Consider the following 24804-nt stretch of genomic DNA (forward strand, 5'->3'; position numbering starts at 1 on the left):
CTGTCGTGCTGTGTGCTTGGTGCCCCAAGCCTTTGTGGTGGAAGAAACAGAATAATTCTCATTACTGGTTGTGAGGCAGTCCCCCTAGACTGACTTGCCCGGTCTGGCTGCCTGGGCAGGATGAGTACCTGAGTGCCTTTCCTCCCAAGTGCATCTCAGCTAGAGTCCTAGCATGGGGTTGCGGGGGAACATGACACTCTTAAAAGTGTTGGTCGAAGTAAATTTTAAAAAGGGACTGTTCACAGAGGTGTGACAGGTTGAAGGAACCAGTGAGAGATGAGGCTTGTTCATTTGTTAATGACTGAGCGAAGAACCTGTTAAAATCAGCATTGGATTATGCAGAAATGGTCCCAGGTAAAATCTTTTCAGCTTCTGCCTCATAAGGTTATTTAAAATGTTTCACTTATTTATTGAGTTACTTATTTCCCACACAGAATACATGGTAACTTGAAGGAAAGTCTGTGTATGTAGCCAAGTGATTGCTCATCACCGAGAGTGAAGGGGACTTTTATCTGCCACGGCTGTGGTCCGGGCAGGCAGGGGGCGGGGGGAGGGGGGGGTGAGCATGCATGCGGCTGGGTGGTTGCTGCTGGCGGCTTGAGGAAAGAGATGGTCGAGTGGAGAGAGGGGGCCAGGGACCAGGGAAGGGGCTGAGAGGAAGGTACCTCATTGACAGAGGCTTCTGTACTCCTCGGGGGCCGCCGACAGGTGTCAGGGAGCCCCTGGTTCAGTGTGGATTTCTCTTACTCCCCTTTTCCATGTATGTGGACGGGTTAGACGGACTTGTAAGTGTGGCTGCCTAGTGCAGTGCTCTAAAAAAGATAGATGGCTTCAGTCTGGTTTAGCAGTATTAACTTTAGAACTAAAAGATGGTGAGACAGCCACTGTAGGGTACGTGCTGGGAATCAAACCCTCCTGGGAGGTGGGCACTTTGATTTAAACTAATAATGAGCTGGGACTAGCCTGGTCATACGTGGACTGAATGTCCTCTTTTGTTGCCTTTTTTTTTATTGTGTTTTGGTTTGATTTTTTTTTTTTATGTTATGTTGATCACCATACAATACATCATTAGTTTTTGATGTAGTGTTCCATGTCTTTTGTTACTTTTATATTCCACTTCCGTGAGAATGTGAATTTCATGAGTTTGCCGCTAGCCTCCTCTCCCTTAATTAATTACCCTTTTTATTTTCCTTAATCAACTTTGACCGTTCGGTAATATTTCTTACTTGTTTCTTTCTGCCTGAGCATCCCCCAGCTCCTATGTTTCTGTCCCAGTAGGCTTGGTTTTGCTTCCTGCCCTCTTTATGTGAAGTGCTTCTCGTGGCAGAGAAAGCTATGCCCTCGTCACAGCATTCTAGCTGCTGCTGGGGCTGGTGTGACAGCATCGTGCTGTAAACTAGATCTGGTGGTGACTTATTTGTGTCACTGTCATGTTGTGATCTCTCACCGAGCGATACTTGGTCACCATCCACGTCAGCTGACCTTTCTATTTCTCCTTCAACAGTTTCTTCTCAGAACACAAAACAACTGACCTGTTCTTATTCTACTTCTTGTTTCAGATTGTAACTCGAACACCCAGAATGAGGAATCAACAGACAAGCAGAAAGGTTCTGAAGAATCTCAAGAACTCAAAAGAGATGTTATTCCCATGATTATTGCCAGTAAATGTGAGGCCAGGTTAGAAAGGCAGTGGGTAAACCTTGAAAAGGAAAGAGGAACAAAAACTCCTCTCCTAGACAGAGGTTCCAAGAAAGGCAGAGAATTGATTCCCGCCAAACCTGCCCCAGGAGAGAGGCGGTACATATGTGCCGAGTGTGGAAAAGCCTTTAGTAATAGCTCAAACCTCACCAAACACCGGCGAACACACACTGGGGAGAAACCGTATGTGTGCACCAAATGTGGGAAAGCTTTCAGCCACAGTTCAAACCTCACCCTTCATTACAGAACACACTTGGTGGACCGGCCCTATGACTGTAAGTGTGGGAAAGCCTTTGGTCAGAGCTCAGACCTCCTTAAACATCAGCGAATGCACACCGAAGAGGCGCCGTATCAGTGTAAAGATTGTGGAAAAGCTTTCAGTGGTAAAGGCAGCCTCATCCGACACTATCGGATACACACTGGGGAGAAACCTTACCAGTGTAACGAGTGTGGGAAGAGCTTTAGTCAGCACGCAGGTCTTAGTTCTCACCAGAGGCTCCACACCGGAGAGAAGCCATATAAATGTAAGGAGTGTGGGAAAGCCTTCAACCACAGCTCAAATTTTAATAAACACCATAGAATCCATACTGGGGAGAAGCCCTACTGGTGTAATCACTGTGGAAAAACCTTCTGTAGTAAGTCAAATCTTTCTAAACATCAGAGAGTCCACCCTGGAGAGGGAGAAGTGCTTTAACAAATGTCAAGTAATGCTCTCTGGGTGGGTTTTGTTTTTATTAAACTTTAGCCCATGGATGCTAGGGAGAAGCCCAGTAATTGCGATATAAACTCTAGTCGTAGATTTTGTTTCACTCACACATCAAGGGGTGCCTGGAGAGTGGGTGCTCAGTGGCGGTACGGTGGCACGGAGGGGCTGGAAGGTGGCGGAGCACTCCTCGCTGGACAGCCCTCTGGGGCGCGGTCCCCTCACCTCGCCTTGGGCCCCAAGCCAGGCCGGCACTGCCTTTTGTATAGTTAAACTGAGTATATCCAGTGTAATTAAGGAAGGAACACTGAAACTGTTTAACTGTTTTAACATATATTCGAGAAGTATAAGATTTGTAAAGAATTGAGCCACACTGAACACAATTTAATCTGATTCGGAATAAACTTAAACATCTTGTAATGGTGCCTCAGGACTGTTAAATGGTATGTTGGTTACTGAACACTTCCAAGAGAGGAAACTACTCCTGCCGGTTTTAGTTTTGGGGAAATTTGGATTTGGGGTAATTAGGACTTTTCGTACTCATGAAGGTGCATATTGGGAAATTGGGGTAGAGTGTATAGAGAGCTGCATCTTGGTCTGTGTTGTGCCTTTTTTTTTTTTTCCTGCATACTGAACACATTTATTTCATCATGGAGAACATTTGTCAGCTCGTGTGCATTCTGGTGTGTGTATCCTGTCTCTGCCACAGTCTGAAAATCTGAGTCTGAAACTTCCTTCTAAACTCCACAACTCAGTAATATCCAGCATGATTCCTTTAAGTCCATCCTGTCTGTTCCCTGACTGTAGTCAGGTGAGATCTTTGCGTGGTCTCCAAGCAAGAAGAGTTTACTCTCCTGCAGCAAGGTGGGGAGGGGGTGGGGAGATGGCGTTTGTTAGACCAGAGGGTTCTGGAGAATTGGGGGCTTGAGGTGCTTAAGCACGCCTCCCCAGATTTCCAATGCATCAGGATCCCAATCAGGACCCAGAATTTTGGCATAAATGACTTGGCAAGGCTTTGCATTTAGCTGTCTCTGCAGTTCTGCCCGCCTCACAATCAACCCTGTGTTGGTTTTCAGGCCAGTCTGCTCTTGCTGCAGAAGATGGGAATCTCTTTAATCCCTCCTGTGGGCGACTTTGGCTTTCACAACATGCCCTGAAATGATAGTTGGCTGAACTAAGCCTATAATTTTCTTTCTTCAAAGCTTGAGAGAGCACCTGCAGTCCTTGTAATTGCCACTATCCCAACAAGGTTTCAAGTTCTAGGACTGTTTCAGAAACTCATGCTTCCCCTCCTACCAGAACCTCATATCCTGCCGTGCCTGGTAGAAATCTTCGTAATGGCTAGGTAGAGCATGCCGGGAGTCGTGACTACCGCGCTCATTACCAGGCTCCTCTTCCTAACCATCTGACCAGCGAGTGACCTGTTCCGGAATCCCCTCCTGAGGGCTCAGTTTATAGGGCCACTTCCAGTACCGACTGTTACAGTTTGGGTTTCCCCTAGGACAGCCTACAACAAGGGCTTGAGGGCAGATAGGTTACTTAGGTAGATGGCTCCAGGAAGCCAGGTGTGAGGGAGCGGGAAAGGAGGGGAGAAAAAAAGCCAATAGTGGGTGCACTGTTGAGCTGGTGGCCTCTGTGTGGGGACCTTCACACAACAACATAACAAATGGGAGAAACTGGTATACCTGAGCTCTGCTCCAAGCCCAGTGTCTAGCTGTGGTTAGGAGGCAGTGCCTCCTTGGCCCCAGAGAGCGGCTGAGAACCCCTGGTGGACTGGGAAGAAACTGTCCCCAGGGGGCTTTCAGGCTGTCTTGGTCTGAAGATGCTTGTGAGCACCCCCCACATATCACCCAGATACACACGTTTACACACACACACGCAGATAGATGTGCAGGACTTACATCTGGATTCTAGATACACTGGGGGCATACTTACACTAAAAAAAAATTATTCAGTGTTTATCTGCAACTCAGATTTAACTGGGCATTCTGTATCTCACAATCCTACCCCTGGCACTTGGGGGCAGCAGTGCTTCTACCCCTTTGTCTCCCCAAATGTAGTGATCTGATGGATTGAGGAGACTCACACCAGTAACATGTATATTTGTGGATGAAGTGACAGCTTTGTGCATCCCCGGAAATGCACTGTGACTTTATAAATTCTAGAATAGCCTCAAAGTGCTAGCCTGGAAATCAGGGCAGCAGCTCTTCCCTTGCAGCCCACCTCCAGAATTCTCTGTGGTGGAGATTGCTACAAGAGACAGAAGTGTCTGATCTATCTTGAGACGGGACATAACATAGCTGTTTCCACATTTCTGTGTAATGGCTTAATTTCACCCCATCTAGTCTATCTACAGTGACTCACATATAGTCCCAAGTATACGATTCGAAAATATTCTAGATGAGTAAGCCAATTTTGACTCTTATTACTACATTTCTAGTAATGTCAGAGCCAATATATGTTCACATTTCAATCATTTTTTTTCAACTTTTTAAATTGTAAAATACACAAGAGATTTACCATGTTATACGCCTTAAAAATATATAACTTATTAAAGACATACAAACTTTAAATTTATACCGAGCTAATAGGAAATACCTCATTTTAGGGGCGCCTGGGTGGCTCAGTTGGTTGGGTGTCTACCTTCAGCTCAGGTCATGATCCCAGGGTCCTGGGATCGAACCCCGTGTCATTGGGCTCCCTGCTCAGTGTGTAGTCTGCTTCTCCCTCTGCTCTTCCTTCCCCCCGCCCCACTTGTACACTCTCGCTCACTCAAATAATTGAAAATATTTTTAAGATTTTATTTATTTGACAGAGCAAGCACAAACAGGGGAAGAGGGAGAAGCAGGCTCCCTGCAGGTAGGGAGCCAGATGCAGGGCTTGATCCCAGGACCCTGAAATCACGACCTGAGCCAAAGGCAGACACTTAACCGACTGAGCCTCCCAGGTGCCCCAAATGAAATCTTTTAAAAAAGAAAATAGTTAAATTTTTTGAAAGATTTTATTTATTTATTTGAGAGAGAGAGAGCCGGGGTAGCAGGGACCGCCGAGGGAGAGAGACAAGGAGATTCTGCCCTCAGCACGGAGCCCAACGCAGGGCTCAGTCCCACAACCCTGAGATCATGACCTGAGCCCAGATCAGGAGTCAGATGCTCAACCAACTGAGCCACCCAGTCGCCCCTGGAAATAAAATTTTTAAAAAGGGGAGGCAGCATTAAAGACAGTGATGGGGGAAAAAAAGACTAAAAGATTTTAAACTTTATTCAGTAATTGTATCATTTGTGTGGTAACTGTATTGTTACTTTGAGAACTATTTACTTGAAATGTCAGGAAAAAAAATAAACCATTATATTTATTTAGTTTGAAATGAAGGGGGCGCCTAGCTCGCTCAGTCAGTAGAGCATGTGACTCTTGATCTCAGGGTCCTGAGGCTGAGCCCCATGTTGGGGGTAGAGTTTATTTTAAACAATTTTTTTTTTAATGAAGAGTTACCCATAGAGGATAAAGGAGTATAGTTGTAGAATTAAGAATTTAAGGGCGCCTGGGTGGCTCAGTTGGTTAAACGACTGCCTTCGGCTCAGGTCATGATCCTGGAGTCCCGGGATCGAGTCCCGCTTCGGCCTCCCTGCTCAGCACGGAGTCTGCTTCTCCTTCTGACCCTCTTCCCTCTCGTGCTCTCTGTCTCTCATTCTCTCTCTCTCAAATAAATAAATAAAATCTTTTTAAAAAAAAGAATTTAAGTAAAACTGGATTGGCAGTATCCAATATTAACTCATTTCTTTACAATGAAATACCTATCTTTTTTTTATTTCTGTCCAAGAGCAATTGCCTAGAAATAACGTGAACCCCAATATGCATATATTCCCCCTCCCCGGCTATATGGCACCAGTGTTCCATGGAGAAATAGCTAATTCAGAAAAAATATAAGGTGAGACTGGTAATTTTGTTGTGCCAAAAGGCTTTCAAATTTAATGAGGTTGGGGCACCTGGGTGGCTGTCATTACGCGTCTGCCTTCAGCTCAGGTCATGATCCCAGGGTCCTGGGATCGAGCCCCGCATCGGGCTTCCTGCTCGTGGAAAGCCTGGTTCTCCCTCTCCCACTCCCCCAGCTTGTGTTCCCTCTCTCGCTGTGTCTCTCTCTGTCAAATAAAATCTTTTTAAAAAAATTTAATGAGGGGCGCCTGGGTGGCTCAGTTGGTTAAGCGACTGCCTTCAGCTCAGGTCATGATCCTGGAGTCCCGGGATCGAGTCCCGCATCGGGCTCCCTGCTCGGCGGGGAGTCTGCTTCTTCCTCTGACCCTCCCCCCTCTCATGCTCTCTATCTCTCCTTCTCTCTCTCTCTCAAATAAATAAATCTTTAAAAAAAATTAATGAAAATAAAAAAATAAAAATTTAATGAGGTTATATTGAGATGACACAGGGACCAATCTAAAATGAGCTCACGTTGGGATGCCTGGGTGGCTCAGCAGTTAAGGGTCTGCCTTCAGCTCAGGTCATGATCCCAGGGTCCGGGGATCAAGTCCGGCATTGGGCTCCTTGCTCATCGGGGAGCCTGCTTCTCCCTCTGCTTGCCACTCCCCTTGCTTGTGCTCTCTCTTTCAGAAATAAAAATAAAATATTTTTTAAAATTAAAAGAAATAAAGAAATAAAATTAAAAAATAAAATAAGCTCACATTGGCCAGAGTTGTGACAATTTGAGCATCAAAGAGAATATTGGCTGAGGTTGATTGTCATATATTTAGTCCAAAAAGCCAGAGTCTACAATGATTAACAAAGTAAAGTATTCTGAAAGAATGGCCATTGGAAGCTCTTTCAGAATAAGAAGTAATTCTGTTGAATCTTGTTATTCAAACACATTGGTATTATGGACTACTTTACAATATTGATGAGGAAAGAAAATAATACATCAATGAGGAAGTATTTTCTGACTCAAAGGAAATAGCAGTAAAAAGACTCTAAGTTTTGATCTTGAGTTAGACAAAGCCAGGTAAAATATCCACATACAAATTTAAGTCTCCTTGAGAACTTTATGGTTTTCCTAACATGAAAGAATGGAAGATCCCATAAGGTCCCAAAGTCATTAAAATTACATTTCTTAGGATCCTGTCAAATCAAAGAATTAGCGGGAGAAAGAAGTGTACCTAGCATAAAGCTTATTCCCTCAGGTAGGAACTGCAGAATTCTATCAGCAGAAAGAAGTTGAACACATAAATGGCTTGAAATGAGGGAAGTGAGCTAAAATATCATTCCCCTTAATGTCAACAAGGACAATTTCAGTGGAGATAGGGTTGCCAGATTAAATGCAGGATGACCTGTTAAATTTCAATTTCAGGTGAACAACGAATAATTTTTAATAAAATGTCTCATGCAATATCTGGGGCATAGTTTGTATGTATTTGAGGACGTACTGGAGGTAAATGAAGAAGTCCATAAATATTTACTTGCTTGTTTATCAGTCATTGCAGAGTTGTTATTATCAGGCAGTGTTCTAGATTCTGGAGGATTACATTGCTAAATAAGACAGTGTTTCTGGGGCGCCTGGGTGGCTCAGTCATTAAGCGTCTGCCTTCGGCTCAGGTCATGATCCCAGGGTCCTGGGATCGAGCCCCGCATCGAGCCCCGCATCGGACTCCCTGCTCCGCGGGAAGCCTGCTTCTCCCTCTCCCACTCCCCCTGCTTGTGTTCCCTCTCTTGCTGTGTCTCTCTCTGTCAAATAAATAAATAAAATCTTAAAAAAAAAAAAAAGACAGTGTCCCTGCTCTCAGGGACTCTAGTAGGGGCTGGAGGAGAGGGAATACTGACAATGAGAAGTAGACAGATACACAAAATAATTCCAGCCACTAATATTGGAATTTTTTTAAAAGTTAAATATTTCCTTTTTTTTAAGATTTATTTTTATTTATTTTGGAGAGAAAATGTGGGGGGGTACAGAGAGAGAAAGAGGAAGGAGTATCCCACCAGACTCCCCGGAGTGCGGGGAGCACGGAGCCCGATGTGGGGCTCAATCTCATGACCCTGAGATCATGACTGAGCCAAACCAAGAGTCGACACTCAACAGACTGAGCCACCCAGACACACGTAATTTTGGAGTATTTTTTAAAAGATGAGAAAATCGTATTTTCAAGTGTTTTCTGGGTGCAGATTTGAGAGGCTTTTCTCAATAAGTTGGGCATCACTTATTACTAAAGTATTAAATCTATTGCTATTTTTGCTTTTGCTTTTTCAAATTTCCTTCCTTTAAAAAAAATTTTTTTAAGTAAGCTTTATGCCCAATGTGGGGCTTACATCCAAGACCCTGAGATCAAGAGTTGCATCCTCTAGAGACTGAACCAGCCAGGCACCCCTCTACTTTTGCTTTTATAGACGTAAATGAAAAATCCTGCTCACGTAATTTGAGAAGATGAGTGGTAGAAGGAATATAGTTACAGCAATGTTGATTTTACATAGCAAAATCACACTGTGATCTATCAACAGAAATGGTTTTGTCCTCCTTTGCTTTTACTGGAGGGAAGTACTGGGAAATCACTCGAATCACAAAGGATTTGTCCACCTAATCCTATTGGCAGCAATATTTCAAATGAGTCCTTTTGTTTGGTATCCCCAAAATTTTGATACCCCAGGGCAATACATAGCAGTATTTGGGGGTGAGAAACCTATCTTCCATCAGGAGGGAAGGTGGCCATGAAGGAGGGCACCCTGGCCAAGGGAGCAATCTTAAAGGTGTACAGATAGAAAATATGAGACTCTGGCAATTGATTCTCTCAAAACTAGCTGCTCACACAGACGCTCTGAGAATATTTGTGTTCTCCATCCCCCATTCCTACCTGCCAGGTTGCTCATATCCTTGTCTGAAGACTGCTATGAAGACCCCGGTGAGGCTACCAGTGCCCTCCTTTCTATTGACTTTTGGTAAGGCTTACTTTTTTACTCTTTATTTTCTTCCTTTCTTTTAGATAAAAGCTTTACAGAAATTCCAACACTTCCTTTCCCACCTTAGTGGATTGCCTTGAGCATCCCTTAGGTGACTCATGACACTCCGGAGACCATGGACTCAGAAGAATAATCATTAAGAGCATGGCTTTTGAAAACTTGCTGGGAATTAGCCAGCTGGCTGGGTTCTGGGGCAAACAGCAACCATGAGCTACAAATTGACTTCTCAGCCCCAGAGTAATAAAGTTGATAGCATTGAAGGTGCTGGGTGTCTAAGAGCTGTTCCCTTCGGATGGTCGGTCATTAGGGAACCTTTTACAGAACAAACAATCCCACTTTGAGGAGACCATTTCCACCCTGCCCTGCTCTCCTTGCCCCTGCCTCCTTCCTCATCTCTGTCTTTCTTGTCCTGAAGTAGGAGTGGAAGAAAAAGGATGGAGGAGAGATTAAAAAAAAAAAGCCCAGCGATCGTGTGTGTGTGTGTGTGTGTGTGTGTGTGTGTGTGTGTGTGTGTGTGTGTGGTTTTGGTGGGTATGAGGGTGGGTATTGAGTTTACTGAGGGACTTGATTATGCCAAGTGCTTGCTCAAATTCTCATTATGGTCTGGAAGGACTGGAGATGGGTCAGGCACCCACCCATCATCTCAGGCCACCCTCAAGGTGTTATTAGTGACTCCTGTTCTGCCTCCAGGCCTTAGTCCTGACTATTTCCTCTGCCCTAGCATCCCCTTCTCCTCCAGGGCCTGCAACACTTCCGCAAATTCTCCTTTCCTAGCACTTTTCATATTTTACTGGAATTGGGTCATTTGAATTGCTGTCCTTAGCCTGCCGTCACCGGAAAGTGAGGTCTGTTGCATTCGCAGAGCTGACTGTGGGCGCCATAAATACGGGACGCAGTGGAAACTGGGATCAAATGGGAGGCAGGGCTGGAAGGGGAGCCAGGAGGGCCCCCCGTTACTCAGGATATCACAAGATTTCATTCTGTATGTGACCTGGAAGGACTTGATGCCTACACTTACAGGGTTCCTCCTGTGAGGGCATAAAGTGAGCGAACCACGGAAACCTTCCCCTCCTCCCCTCCAGGATTTCACACATTGGGCTCCTGGGGGGCCTCGCCCGCCAGTCTTGTATTCTTCGGATGCACCGGGTAGATTGGTAGCTTCCCCGACTTTCCTCTCTCATCGCTTGTACAGGTTGTGTCCTCACGGGGACTCTCTGATGGGCTGGAATGTTCTCTTCGGATTTTAATTTGAAGGGGACATTTTTACATGAAACAAACACAAAACTTGGTTTATTTGGAAATTTCAAATAAAGGTGAATATTTTCTATCGATGAACCTTCAGAGGTCTTCCTTTTTGCTGCGGGTCGGCTCGGGACCCGGGTCGCTCTGGCAAGGTGCGCTCTCCTCTACCCTCGACGATCCGCGGGGTAACCCCTGTCGCCCCCGCCGGTTCTGGCGCGCCCAAGCATGCGCCCTGAGGCCGAGGGACGCGGCGCTTCGCCCCGCCCGGCCATCAGGGGGCGCAGCGGCGGGCGGGAGCGCCAGGGCCGGCGTTGGCGGCCGCCGCGCGGCCTAGGCCGGGAGTCAGCGTATCACCGAGAGGGGAACACCTCCAAAGTTCCTAGAGAGAACAAGTGGGCGTGGAGGCTACGGGGATAGGGTGGGGAGTGAAAAGGATCGACCCGGAAGCGAAACAGAGAGAACTTCCGTTCTTTGTTCTGTCCGGGTGTGTGGGTCTGTGACAGGGTCCAACGGGGCCTGGTCGGTGTCTGGCCCCCCAAATCTCCCGTCCCTGCCCCCAGGGTGAGTCCGGCCGCCCCCGGGGCTCGCGGTGAGACGGAGGCTATGGCCGCCGGGGAAGGGGGTGGTGTCCGCGCCGCTGCGGCCCGCGGGGTCCCAAGGCCCGTCCGGAGCTGCCGGGAGGCGCCGCTCCCTCCCCCGCAGCGGTCCCCGACTCCGCTTCCCCGGGGACCTCCCTCCTCCAAACGGGGCCTTTCCAGGAGGGGAGGAAAGGGGCTCCGGTTCTGGGCTTGTGACTTAGCCCAGCTCGAGCACTTAAAAGTTCCAGTACGGCTGTAAACGGGCCCCTGTCTTTAGAACAGCTGATGACAGCTCCCCTAACTTGGTAATCCTCCCAGACGCTTTTATTTGGTGTTAACACAGTTACTCGCGCCAGTGGCAGGAGAAGTCTCTTTGTACTTAGCCGGGTCTGAGATCTGAGAAGGAGTTCAACGAAGTGTTCGCAGTTAGAACTAGGTCTGGAATGGGGGGGGGGGGGGAGGGTGCAAACTTAGTTCCCAAGAATAATCCCCTGGCGCTCAGTAAATCGAGTCCCTTACGGGGATTGGTACAGCTGTGTCTGGCTCCCGCTTTCAATTGTGTTAGGTCCCTGATTTGATCCGCTTTTGAAGTGGGATTGAACGCAGATGGATGTTTACGCTCTGAATGGCATTCGTAAACTCCAGGAGAGGATAGGCAGGATGATGAACCCGAAATACATGGAACAATGAGAAGAGCTAAAGGTATTTATCCCCAAGAAGAGAAGTTTATGGACAGTGAGCGTCAATAGGTTTACAAGTGTTTGAGGAACAGTTCTGTGGAAGGAGAAGATTCTGTTCTTGAAGCACCTTAGGGCAGGGCGCTAGGCCTCTGTAAGGTGAAGGTCCGGGGGGATAGATTTTCCCACCTTACCAACCGAAGACCTCTCTGATGGTGAAGCTCTGCAGCAATGGACCAGACTCTGTGCTGAGGTTGAGAGTTTCTTGCAAGTTTAGCTGTCAGAACATTGGGAACTTGAGAAGGCATTTCTTACACTTGGGTGGGAGGTTGACCTGGAGAACCTTCAGTCGCCTTTCAGCTCTCCAGGGGTGCAACACAAATAACCAGTTCTCTCTTACTTGTGTTGATTAGCGTATGGTCTCTTTTCCTTATATATATCTGAGTAGAAATGAAGTTTACATGAATATTTTTTAATTCCTTTTCCCCCCCCTTAATCATACAGCACTGGTGTCACCTTAAGTTAGAATTACCAGGAACTTGCACAAAGGCTTCCAAAGTCCCAATAATTGCTACTCTGGTTTTCTAGGACCTAACTCCAAAGAAGGAAGGAAAGATTCCAGCAGGTAAAGCTTTTCATGACTCGTTCTCACTGCCAGGTCATCTTTGTCAGTCCACAGAAGCAGCTTCAGGGAGAGGCGCTGGCCCCGGAGCAGGGAAGGGCCTTGCCTGGACCTGAGGCTGTGGGGGCACAATGGAGATTTTTCTTTCTGTGAGAAACATTGTGTACTGATGCAGACACTGGGGACTTGTTCTCAACAATATGCCTTTGAGTTCCAGCTTCAGTTAACCCAGCTTTGAGGAGGGAGGCTTGTTTTTTTCCCTCTGGAGTCAGAGCCTCTGAGTTTCCTTTCTAAAGAGAGTTTGGACCAAGAGCTGATTGGTTGGAGGTGTCTGCTTATAAACAGTCCTGGAAATCATAAAGTTGGTTGATAGGAACAAAAGATGACCGGCTCTGAGACAGAGTTGAAGGGACCCAGCAAGGAGGGAGCCTTGGTGGCAATAGCGTGTGTCACCTTGATTGCCAGTGGGCCTGGCTCACGCCTCATTCAGTGCCTTTCTCTGTGTAAAGGCATTGGTGGTGGGCATTCTGTACCCCCTTGTTGCCCAAACACTAGAGTTCTGTGAACTCTGACTCTCAGGGCCCCTCTCCTTTTCATGCTTTATGTGAATGCAGCGGTCTATAATGATAAAGCAAATATTGTTCACATTCCTTTCAGTAGTGTCTTGCAATGTAGTGACAGCAGTTGTTTGTTACATGAGCAGATAAATAAAGAGGGAAGTAGACAAAGTCCAGGGGTTTTTTCCTTCGCTCTTGCCCAAGTGTAAGGAAACTCTGGTGGCTGTTCTTGGTCTGTTGACTCCTGTCACGGCATTCAAGTGTGAAGTAGAAACTTCTGCTTGAGATCCAAACCGTAGTCTAGATACTCACGTTCTGTTTTATTCACTAGAGCCACAGAGAACAGACCTCTTTTGATTGTCAAAGCAACTGGGGAATGGGGACGTCAGGAGGGATGATAATGGAGTAATGAGTGATCTTATGTTTTTTTAAAAAAAGTGTCAGTCCCTGCGGCAGGGACTTATATTCTGATCCAAGAAAATGTCTTAGGAGAAAAGGGAGGTAGAAAGAAGGCTGGCTGCTACCTTCTCAGTGACGGGCCCAGCCTCTAGATCCGGCCGGTACATACACCTGCTCCCTGCCATGACACTGCATGGGGACCACAGAAGGGGCCCCCGTCCCTCAGTAACATCCTGCCTTTGGCTGAGACTGGAAGCAGACAGCTGTCTTAGAAAGGGGGAGAAGGATTTCTCTAATTTAATTAATAGATCTGAGCTATTTGCCCTTAGTTCTGGGTGTCAGCTGTTATTTTCCTAGGGTTTTCTAAATGTGAGACCGAGAACTCAATGGAAAGTTTCTCTGATCTCTGCCATTGGGTGCTGTTTTGTGACCCCTTTTCCTCAAAGGATAACACCTAAATGTAATATAACAGCTAGAAATCTAATAAAGTAATTTTTTTCCTTTTACTAGCTCTAATGTTTATGAGGTTTTTTTTTTTTTTAAAAATCTGTAAACAGGAGCACCTGGGTGGCTCAGTGGGCTAAGCCTCTGACTCAGTCTCAGCTCAGGTCTTGATCTAAGGGTTGTGAGTTCAAGCCCAGCATGGAGCCTACTTAAAAATAAATAAGTAAATAAAAAATCTGTAAACAGTTAGTTTTATGCACTGCCCCAAATATTCTTAAAAGTTCATACAATAAATACACATTTTGCAGATCTATGTGTACATACTTTTTCATTTTATTGTTTTTTTTTTTTAAATTTCAATTGTTGCTTAGTATTTAATTCTGTTAGTATCATTATTTGGCACCAGTGTTCCACTTTTTTTGTTGTTCTAAATATCACTCAGTATGTTATGAGAGCCAAAGGTGGGATATTGTCTAGGAACAGGGGCCCTTTCTGTGGTGCTCATGGAATCTCTTCACAGGGTATTTACCAGGATCCAGAAGACTGGTCCTGGTTCCTACATTTCCTCCTGCTAATCGTGGGTATTAACTGAAATGCTAGCTCAGGGGAAGTGGTTTTTTTGGTTTTTTGTTTTTTTAAATTATTGAACCTTGAACTTTGCTTCTGCAGTGCTTCCTCATACTCATTCAAAACCTGCTTCCTGCTGAGTCTGCAGATAGTGGACCAGAGCTTCTAGCCCTACCCATGGAAACTCAGGCTGATTGCGTATCTCAGGAACCTCAGGCCCTGCTTGAGAGTGGTAAGGAATAGAGATTCATTTATTCTTTTATTCAGGCATTCAGAAGTCATGCTGCATGTCTTATCCACCAGGAATCGGGCTAACCACTAGAATCCAGATGTGGCTGAGACACAGTCCTTCCCGTTTGGTAGCTTACAGCCTAGTGGAAAAGCTAACTGAAGCCAGCAATAAATGTACAGCTTGGTAGCCTTTACAGCTGAGGCATCTATGAAGGGCCATTGGGACCTCATGCAGGATTAAGAAAACTGACAGTCACAGAATTCCAGGTGCTTGGTAGCAGCTGACCTCATAGTCCTACTTTATGTTCTTTAGGAGCATGCACTTAGGGGAGGCTCTTGGGAAATCACTTTGTAGGTCACAGGCAAAAGGATGAAATGAGCAGAAGCCACTAAAGTATTTGTATTTTGCTGTCATCGACTATGCCACTGACTTTGGAGCCAATTGCCGTTGAAAGGGTATGCTTATCAGGAAAAAACATTCAAGGATCTCTTTGTCCCGGTGATTGCACAGTCTTGTGTTTCTAGGGGTTTAGAGTCTCTAAGGGACAAATATGTTAAGAATTACAGAAGAAGAGATGTGATCAAGCCCAGAACCAGGAAACATTCTGTAGTGTTTAGATTTGACCTGGGGGTGAAGAGAAAGAAGGAGAATGGGCATCGGGTTGTTCAGTTGGGGTTGGGTGAGGCTGCTGGTTTCCTCTGGTCTAAGAGACCTTTGTGCACGAGTCTTGAGTTCAGAGATGTGGAGAGGGATGGAAGGGGTGAGCAGGAATGTCCGCGTTGCTGGCCAAGGTTGGGAGAAAGGACAAGAAGGTGCTGACCACTAATGGGAGGACTGGGCTGGTTTCCGGGAGAGAGCAGTGACTGAACAGAAGGGAAGGTACCTGGGGCAGATGGAGAGCAGGAGCAGCAGGGCTTTGGACGCCTCACTTCAAGAGGGCGTGGGTCCTAGGTTGTTCCAGGACCCAGTGTGTTTTCTGTGGGTTGGGAGGCCAGAGAGCAGATGGGTTCACTCACGGAGCCTTTTATTGTCCTTCAGCTCTTCCTTCCTCTACAGTTCCTGCCTTTTCCGACAAGGACAGCCTGGGCGATGAGATGTTGGCAGCCGCACTCCTAAAGGCCAAGTCCCAGGTGAGCTGTGGTTCCCTTTATCTTCCTCCCTTCCCATTTCATGGAAACCTTTATGCCATGACATCCATTCAGTGCCCCAAACCGAGATCCCCCCCATCAGGAACATGGTCCTTTCCTGCTGAATAACGGACCCCTCTCTTCCTCTGCCGTAAGCTCCTTTCCCCCACCTCTTAGATACTCATTATTCATCCCTATGCCCAGTTGTTATTTTTGGTGCTGCCGGTCCCCTCCCTCCCCCTGAAATTGCATGCAAGACCGTGTTGTTTCAGGAGTTGGTAACGTTTGAGGATGTAGCTGTGTACTTCATCCGGAAGGAGTGGAAGCGTTTGGAGCCTGCTCAGAGGGACCTATACAGGGATGTGATGCTGGAGAATTATGGGAATGTGTTCTCACTGGGTAAGGAGATAACGCTTTCTCAGTAAAACTCCCTTGGCATTTCTTTGTTTCCTTGTTGGCTAGTGACACTTGAGTCGCAAAATGATCAGCTAAAGATTGACGTAGTCTCAGAAAATTCTAACAATAATAGGAACTCCTGCTTGTACAGTAATTGGCAGTTTATAAAGAGCTTTCCTGTACGTTCTGTCGTGGAAACCTCACAGTAACACAGTAATAGCGGTTGCTAGGGTTCTTCTTGTGTTCTCGGTGATGAAAGAGAAGTCAGAGGCCTTCAGTGCTTCACGGTGGTCCTATAGCTAGCAAGTAGCAGGACTCGGGCCCTGGTCTTTCAGCTCCAGAGCTGCTGCTTTTTTTTTTCCATGTGATTCTTAATGTGTAATTCAGAGCCCTTTCCAAAAGATGAGCATCTCGGGATCCCTGAACACGTGAGGTACTGCTGGGCGCCCATGTGCTTATTCTGGAACTCCTTCTCCTTCCCTTCTCTGTTGTACCCCCTCGAGGGGTCCATTGCTTTGCTCAGAACTAGCGTGGCTGCGACTCCTGGAGAGATTTGCAACTGGCGTCTTTAACCTTTTACTCTGTGGACTGTTAATCTGTGACTTGTCAGTCACGCACTGTCAGTGAGAACATTTTTTGGGCAGTGTAGAGCGTCGCCCTCCCTCCCATTGGAGACTCCCTGCACATTTCCTTGCTGGCCCTGCGAATCCTGGGTGCGGACTCAAGCTCTGGGACCACTCGCTCTGAGCAGGATAAACCTTGTCCCGTGGGCAGGATTTCCATTTCTGAATTTTGACACAATCTGTGGGCTGCATTGAGACGACGAGCCAAGGGTCCTGGGTTTGAAGGGACCTGAGAACAGAGAGGTCCTGAGAGGTACCTGTTCAGGGGAGGGAGAAACAGCTGTTTCGGTTCTCTAACACTCATTCCCTGTCTTTACTTCTTAAAACATTGACAGACTAAAACTGCTGTCTAGACCCTTTTCACTCATCCTGTTTGCCCAGAGCTCCCTTTGAAAATCCCAAAGCAGTGGAAATAAGGAAGTCAGGCAAGAAGATGGTTTGTGTACCCTCACACCTTGGCCCAGCCTTCGAGGCCTAGGGCCTAGAGGCGGACTGAGCTCCATCTTTTGCCTCTTTCCGTGGGTGTGGCATGTGTGGCCTACAGACGTGATTGTTCTTTTCACCTGAGGCTGTGGCGGTCACTGTGGCCTCCGCCTCGTCGCTTCTTCCTGCTCTGCGCTGTTTCCCATCACCCTTCTGGGCTTGCTTATGTTTCTTCTTCCCTATCTTCTGGAAGCCACTCTCTTCCCCACTTGCATTTCCAGTCTCTGACCTCTGTGAGAATTTTGTCACTTCATTAAACAGCGTGTCCGTTCTCTTCTGTTTCTGCTTCCCCACCCCTGCCTGGTCTGTCTTCCTCTCCTCCCATCTCCAGCCTTCTCTATACTTCCAGATCTTTGCACTTTGATTTTGCTTCTTGCCTTTCTCCTTCCTTATTTTCTCGATGCAGATTTCTCATTGTGCATCAGCTGCGCCCAGCCCGGGCAGGTCTGCACACAGATGAGAGGCTTGTGCTTTAGCCCCGTGAACGTCTTTCTCGTAATTATCCTGTCCGCTGGTTTTGGTCCTTTCTTCCACAAGGAACAAGTGATGTTTGTATTTTGTGTTGTGCCAGATGGTGAGACCAGAACTGAGCATGATCAAGAAATTTCCGAAGGTACCGGATCACATGGGGTGCTATTGGGAAGATTCCAAAAGGATATTTCTCAGGGTCTTAAATTTGAAGAAGCCTATGAACAAGAAGTCAGTCTCAAGAGGCAACTGGGGAACTCCTCTGGAGAAAGATTGAATAGGAAGATACAAGATTTTGGTCAAGTGACAGATGAGGAAAAGCTAACCCCCGTGGGAGAGAGAAGTGAGAAATACAGTGATTTTGGGAACAGCTTCACTGTGAGTTCTAACCTTATTTCGCATCAGAGACTTCCTGTGGGAGACAGACCCCATAAGTGTGATGAATGTAGCAAGAGCTTTAATCGAACTTCAGACCTTATTCAACATCAGAGAATCCACACTGGGGAGAAACCCTATGAATGTAGTGAGTGTGGGAAGGCCTTCAGTCAGAGCTCACATCTTATTCAGCATCAAAGAATCCACACTGGAGAGAAACCTTACGAATGTAACGATTGTGGGAAGACCTTCAGTTGTAGCTCTGCCCTCATTCTACATCGGAGGATCCACACAGGGGAGAAGCCCTATGAATGTAACGAATGTGGGAAAACCTTTAGCTGGAGCTCCACCCTTACTCATCACCAGAGAATCCACACTGGAGAGAAACCGTACGCTTGTAATGAATGTGGGAAGGCCTTCAGCAGGAGCTCCACCCTTATCCATCACCAGAGAATCCACACTGGAGAGAAGCCCTATGAATGTAATGAGTGTGGGAAGGCCTTCAGCCAGAGCTCCCACCTCTATCAGCACCAGAGAATCCACACTGGAGAGAAGCCCTATGAATGTATGGAATGTGGAGGAAAGTTTACTTACAGCTCAGGCCTTATTCAGCATCAGAGAATCCACACGGGGGAGAATCCCTATGAATGTAGTGAGTGTGGGAAGGCCTTTAGGTATAGCTCAGCTCTTGTTCGCCACCAGAGAATTCACACTGGAGAGAAGCCTTTGAATGTAATGGGAATGAGCAAAAGTTCTCTCAGAGTCACTGCTCAATTAAATATCAGAGAGTCTACCTGAGAGAGCGCCACACACCTGTTTTCCTCACTTCCTCTGCGTCTAAAGAGTTCCTGCCTTACTATATAAGTATGAACATCTTAGAATGTGTCCCTTCCAACTCAAACCTTTCACTTTAGAGAACGGGGCAAATTGGGGAAATCATGCTGGCACATCCTCGTGGTGAGCCACCAGGTCAGTTTCCCCAGGAATCACACCAGGAGGCAAGCGGCAGGCTAAGTGCTGGGAATACGAGGGAAGCTCTGGGACCAGTCACCTTCCATTTTGGAAGTGAGTTTGCACTAGACCATTTCTCTCACACCCGAGGAGCCTTTCTTTCCAAGGTGGGGAATGGAAGCACAGTAGGAATAAAATTCCAAGGATTCCTCCAGTTGGAGTCAGTATGCTCAGCACAGAAGGCAGTGGAAAGGATGTTTGGAGTCCTGCTCTTTGCTAAGAAGGGCACATGGAGGCTCTCTTTCAAAGCCACTGTTCCTAACCCAGCTTTAAGTTTTGATAAGGAATGTGCTGTTTGTTGTTGTTGTTGTCATTGTTCCATGACTTCCTTAATTATGGAAATTTGGGGCTGAGGGATTATTTTATGGGGGGACCCCATGTATTTTGGGGGGCTCTTGGAGCCACAAGCCCGGTTCCAAGAGCAGCGAGGCAATTTTGTTGGAGAACTTGTCCTTCCCTATTGTGATAGGTCTGATTGGGAAATCCATCTGATCATCAGTAAGGCTCACAGGGAGAGGATCAAAAGCATTTAGCATTGGCCTGCTTCCTATCCTCTCTCCCTGTTCCTCTCCCCACTCCCGCGTGGAAAACTGATTTAATCCAAACCCGCCGTTGCTAAGAATAGAATGCTTTGAAGGAGCTCGATCAGCCAGCTTGCCCTGCCCTCTGTCACCTATGACCTATGCCATCTGGCTCCAGCGGCTGGACCTCTCATGACCCCACCCTCTGACTTCAGCAGCCAAGTATGAATGCAAAGAAAGAGCAAAACCCAGAGAAGGGAGTCTCTGGCCTGACACGGCCGCTGGGCTCCTTGCTGGGTTAGGATGGAGCTCGAGTTTTCCCAGCTGAAGGGATGATCTTTCGTTATCTTTTCCCAATCCTGCTCATCCTGTAGCATAAATGAAGTGCACTATTAAACAGAATAGTTTTTTTTAGAAGGAGAGATTGTGTTTTTGTGCAGGAGCCAAATTTATTTCAATTAAAATAGGAAACCATGACTATAACTGGAATCTTTAAAATTTAATCTTTTAGAATTTTTTTTTTTTTACAGACAACTGTTTCTCTTTCACACACATACGACCTCTCACTGTCAAGACTCTGTCGCATTCCTCTGGATACCACCACAGACTCTCAGTCACGTACACGTCGGATTTCGTGTGCGGCATATCATTCTGTGTAGTACGATACTTAAGACCAGCAACCCAAACTAGAAAGGTGTTCCTGGGTGTGGGGGCCCTGACAAGCGTGTACTTGGGTTTTGGGTCGCAGTGGGCATATGTAGATTTCTTGTTCGGGCTCTTGGTGGGAGGAGGTTCCAGTCATGGAGAAGGTGGAGATGAAAGTCTTATGGAGAAAATGGGGAAATGTCTGGAACTGGCCTCTGGAAAATCTTAGAGCATATATTGTGATTGACCACCTAATATGTTTTTGATTCTTAAAGCTATAATGAAACTCATTCTTTTGGCTCTTCATTGAGATTCCCCACATACTTACAGATTGACTTTGTGTCTCAAAGTGTAGGCCATGAACTACCCATATTAGAATCACTAGGCTGCTTGTTAGTAATGCAGGTTTCTGAACCCCCAAATCGGACCTGTCAAATAATTTCTGAGATTAGAGCCTAAAAATTTACACTGAAAAGCAAGAACTAGTAACGGAGTAGAGAATATTTCTGGAGGGAGATGAGCAAGGTCTTGTAAAACCTCTAAAACATAGAGGAGAAGAGGTTCCAGGCAGGACCATTTGGGGGTGGGTGAGGCCTGAGCATGGCCGCTTATGTGGAGATTCAGGTTGTGGAGCTCTGGGAAAGACCCCCCCGAACAGGTAAAACTGCTAGGTGATGGATAGTCGCCACACATGAGGGATCAACCACTTCTCTGCCCGCACGCTGAACTCCCCCAACCCACACAGACCTCATGACTCCCTCCTTGAGAGCATCTCCGTGGGACCTGGGAATGATCTGGACTGTTGCATGAAAATTAATCTTTGAAGCTACTATAACATTTTACTCATCTGGTTTTCCTGATTATTCCTATTTCCCATCATGATTCCTCTTTTCTCAATCCTGAGTGTTCCTGAATGCTGGGTCATGATACCACTTTGTCTTTCTTTACCATTACCCTTGGAGCCACTTACTCCTATAGTCCCAACTCTTATCTGTGCAAATAAGTTTTAAATCTGCTCCTGTGCTACTAGTCTCTCCCAAGTTCCAGTCTTGGGTCTCCGGCAGACTGCTGGGCATTTGTACTTGGACCTCTAAAAGTTTCAAGTTAACGTGTTTCAAACCAGATACATCTTTCCCATAAATTGCCCCCTCTCAAAATTTCTATAAACTCAGGGTCAAACCTTCAGAGTTTTCTTTGGTTGCTCATCCTACATCTGACCAGCATCAAGTCCTAGGCAGGTGAATTCAGTAGGCATGGAGTGGAAAGAGATTATTGGCAGAGGGGAGGGTTTCAGAATTGAGGTCGTGGGGGAGGTGGGATTTCCAAGTGATGGTAATAATAGGAGCTGACACATGGCATATCCTCCGCCTGGCCCTTTTCCAAGTGGTTTTCAGATGTTAAATCATGTAATCCTCACAACCACCTGTGTGTGAGGTGGGTGTTAGTATTAACCCCGTCTTACAGCCGAGGAAACCTTTGAACTTGCCAGGTGAGGCGTGACCTTGGGATCAGAGAATGGAAGACCCTGAGTTGCTCTACTCGGTAGGAGGCTGGACCCCGTGGCCCAGACGGCTCCCATGTGAGGTGGGGAGGCGTGTGTGAAGAGAGCCTCACCCAGGCGATCACCTTGCCCTGTCCCTTAGGATTCTGTGACCTCCATCGTTCCTCTTTGCTTCCATTGCTGCTAAGCCTAGGGTTCAGGTCCTTATTACTTCTCCCCTCGGTTATATAAATAGTCTCCTTGTGGATTGTTCTCTCTATTTTCTCTCAGTCTCCCCAAAGCACTACAACCATCTTGTCACTCCTTCAGTGGCTTCTCCCTTCTTAATAAAATTTGAAATCCTTAGTCGAATAGTGAAGGCTTTCCTTGAGCAGGTCTCTGCATATCTGTACAGCCGTATCTACAACTGCACCTCTTTACACATCGAAAAACCAGATTTGTGAAACCCAGTGCTGGTCAGTAGTGAGGGTGGTAAAAAAATATATTTTGTTCAGTACTATTGCAATAGAGGAAAAGAGACCTCTGTATAGAACTGGGCTCATGTCCGAATACAGCTGGTCAAGGGATTTACAGCCGAGGGGCAAGGTAGGGGTCAGTGGATGGAAAATTTCTAAGAGAAAAGAAAAACATCAGGGTAAGAAGGATTTTGGTTAAACTGACCTAACAGGATTCTTGCTGAAGAAAGGCCGGGGTGAGCAGATCCCCCCCTGAGGTGACGGTGGAGGATGAGGGACTGTTGGTAAACTGACTTCTCAGGGTTCTTGCTAAACCTAGATTTATGAGGAAACGCACAGAAGGGCCTAGGAGAAGGTTCAGGATCCTGAGTTTGGTTTGGTCAAGCAAAGAAGCTTTGTCCCATCAAATAGGAAGATGATAACAGGGCCCGTCCACACCTTAGGTTCATGCCCACAAGTTTGTTCACTCGTGGTGTTCCCACATCCTGCTGGGGCTCCCCACATTCAATCAATAAAAATCAGAGTTCAAAAGGGCCTTAGAAACCATCTTCAACCTCCTGCTCGGTGCAGAAGTTCAGCGGTAGCCCTGACTGATGACCATCCATTCTCTCCTGCACTGTCTTCAGGATGAGAGGCACCTTGTTGTACCCAGTAGAAAAGCAGGAGGTTCCCCTGTTGAATGTTCTCACTGCTAGAAGTTCATCTGAGCTGAAATCTGCCTCCTTAAGTTTCTGCCTCCCATGGTTAGCTTCTGGTTTTGCCTCTCATCTGTGAAATGAGAAAGATGGGCAAGATTTCCAAGGACATTATCTGTCATAAAAGCAGTTTCAGGGTGCCTGGGGTGGCTCAGTTGGTTAAGCGACTGCCTTCGGCTCAGGTCATGATTCTGGAGTCCCGGGATCGAGTCCCACATGGGGCTCCCTGCTCGGCGGGGAGTCTGCTTCTCCCTCTGACCCTCTTCCCTCTCGTGCTCTCTATCTCTCATTCTCTCTCTCTCAAATAAATAAATAAAATCTAAAAAATAAAAAAAAAATAAAAGTTTCATTCCCAGTGCCCCTCACCCATTCTGAGTCCTGTCTGTTCTTGAGATCCAGCTCTATTCTGAGAACGCATATTATGTGATAAATTTCCAAGTAAGGGAGAACCCTGGTTTTACCTGAACATGTCAGCTGAGAGGAGTAGGAACCACGGAGTGGTGGTGGAGAAGAAAATCTTCAATATTTTTTAAAAATAAATTGTTTATGGAGTTTAAATTTTGTAATCTCCTTCAAAGAAAAAAATAAAGGAAAGCCCAGTCAGGTGTATTATTTTAAATATGCCAGTAATGAAGAACTGAAGATTTTAAAATGAGTACAGAATTACGTGGACTAGGGGCACCTGGCTGGCTCAGTTGGTAGAGCATGTGACTCTTGATCTCGGGGTCATAGGTTCGAGCCCCACCCTGGGTGTAGAGCTTACTTTAAAAAAAAAATTACATGGACTATTTTTTTTTAATATTTTATTTATTTATTTGAGAGAGAGAGAATGAGAGAGAGCACGAGAGGGAAGAGGGTCAGAGGGAGAAGCAGACTCCCTGCCGAGCAGGGAGCCCGATGCGGGACTCGATCCCGGGACTCCAGGATCATGACCTGAGCCGAAGGCAGTCGCTTAACCAACTGAGCCACCCAGGCGCCCTACATGGACTATTTTTTACATAAAGATAAATCTGGTCACCAGAGTGGTTTCCTCTCCACAAGCATATTTTTCTTTGTGTATTTCCTACTTTGGTTGCTGACATCTTTCACTTCCCAGTCAACCAAGCCAGAAACCTGGGGATTGTTCTGGATGCGTTGTTGCTCTGCATCTACCCACGCCCCCACCTCCACTTGTCAGGTAATATCCAGCCCATCCTGTGTTTGCACACCCTTGACTCCCACATTGGCCTGGGCTCTCCTTAACTCGTTCTAGGACTCTGGCCCCAGCCTTACAGAAGTCTCTTTGCTTCCAAAGCCTTGCTCCTCAATCCATTCTTCATACCTCTGCATGAGCTCTCTAAAATGCCAAGTGTGTGACACCATCACCCAGACCTTCCAGTGGCCCCTCTCATTCCTTAGGCCAGTGACCAAAATTTTTTTTTAAAGATTTTATTTATTTATTTGAGAGAGAATGAGAGAGAGAGAGCATGAGAGGGGGGAGGGTCAGAGGGAGAAGCAGACTCCCCGCCAAGCAGGGAGTCCGATGCGGGACTCGATCCCAGGACTCCAGGATCATGACCTGAGCCAAAGGCAGTCGATTAACCAACTGAGCCACCCAGGCGCCCCAGTGACCAAATTCTTTATGGAGAAGCAGACTTCTCATTATCTAGTCCTGCCTCCTAGCACACTTGTTTGTTTGTTTGTTTTATAGATCTTATTTATTTGACAGAGTACAAGGAGGGGGAGTGGCAGGCAGAGGGAGACGGAGAAGCAGGCTCTCTGCTGAGCAGGGAGCCCGATGTGGGGCTTGATCCCAGGACCCCGGGATCATGACCTGAGCCGAAGGCAGACTCTTTTTTTTTTTTTTTTTTTTTTT

At 46.6% G+C, this 24804-nt stretch overlaps 2 protein-coding genes across 7 annotated transcripts in view; both read left to right on the forward strand.

Moving 5' to 3' along the window:
* LOC112817455 (zinc finger protein with KRAB and SCAN domains 1) overlaps positions 1-20588 on the forward strand; it is a 100838-nt gene extending 80250 nt beyond the window's left edge. For 5 of the 6 annotated variants that reach the window (XM_073884300.1, XM_073884302.1, XM_073884298.1 and 2 more), the window contains exon 4: positions 1560-2821. In XM_073884300.1, coding sequence (XP_073740401.1) covers positions 1560-2392 — 833 coding nt within the window. In that variant the 3' untranslated portion in view covers positions 2393-2821. Of the gene's footprint in view, positions 1-1559; positions 2822-18171 lie in introns of those variants that run through there. The other variant, XM_073884303.1, reaches the window with a different exon arrangement.
* Positions 1-24804, forward strand: part of COPS6 (COP9 signalosome subunit 6) — a 55313-nt gene that overhangs the window by 6523 nt on the left and 23986 nt on the right. The window lies entirely within an intron of this gene.

This window comes from Callorhinus ursinus, unplaced genomic scaffold (assembly GCF_003265705.2).
Source record: "Callorhinus ursinus isolate GAN/ISIS: 27379988/994484 unplaced genomic scaffold, GSC_fseal_2.0 scaffold55, whole genome shotgun sequence".
In the NCBI taxonomy this organism is placed as follows: Eukaryota; Metazoa; Chordata; class Mammalia; order Carnivora; family Otariidae; genus Callorhinus; species Callorhinus ursinus.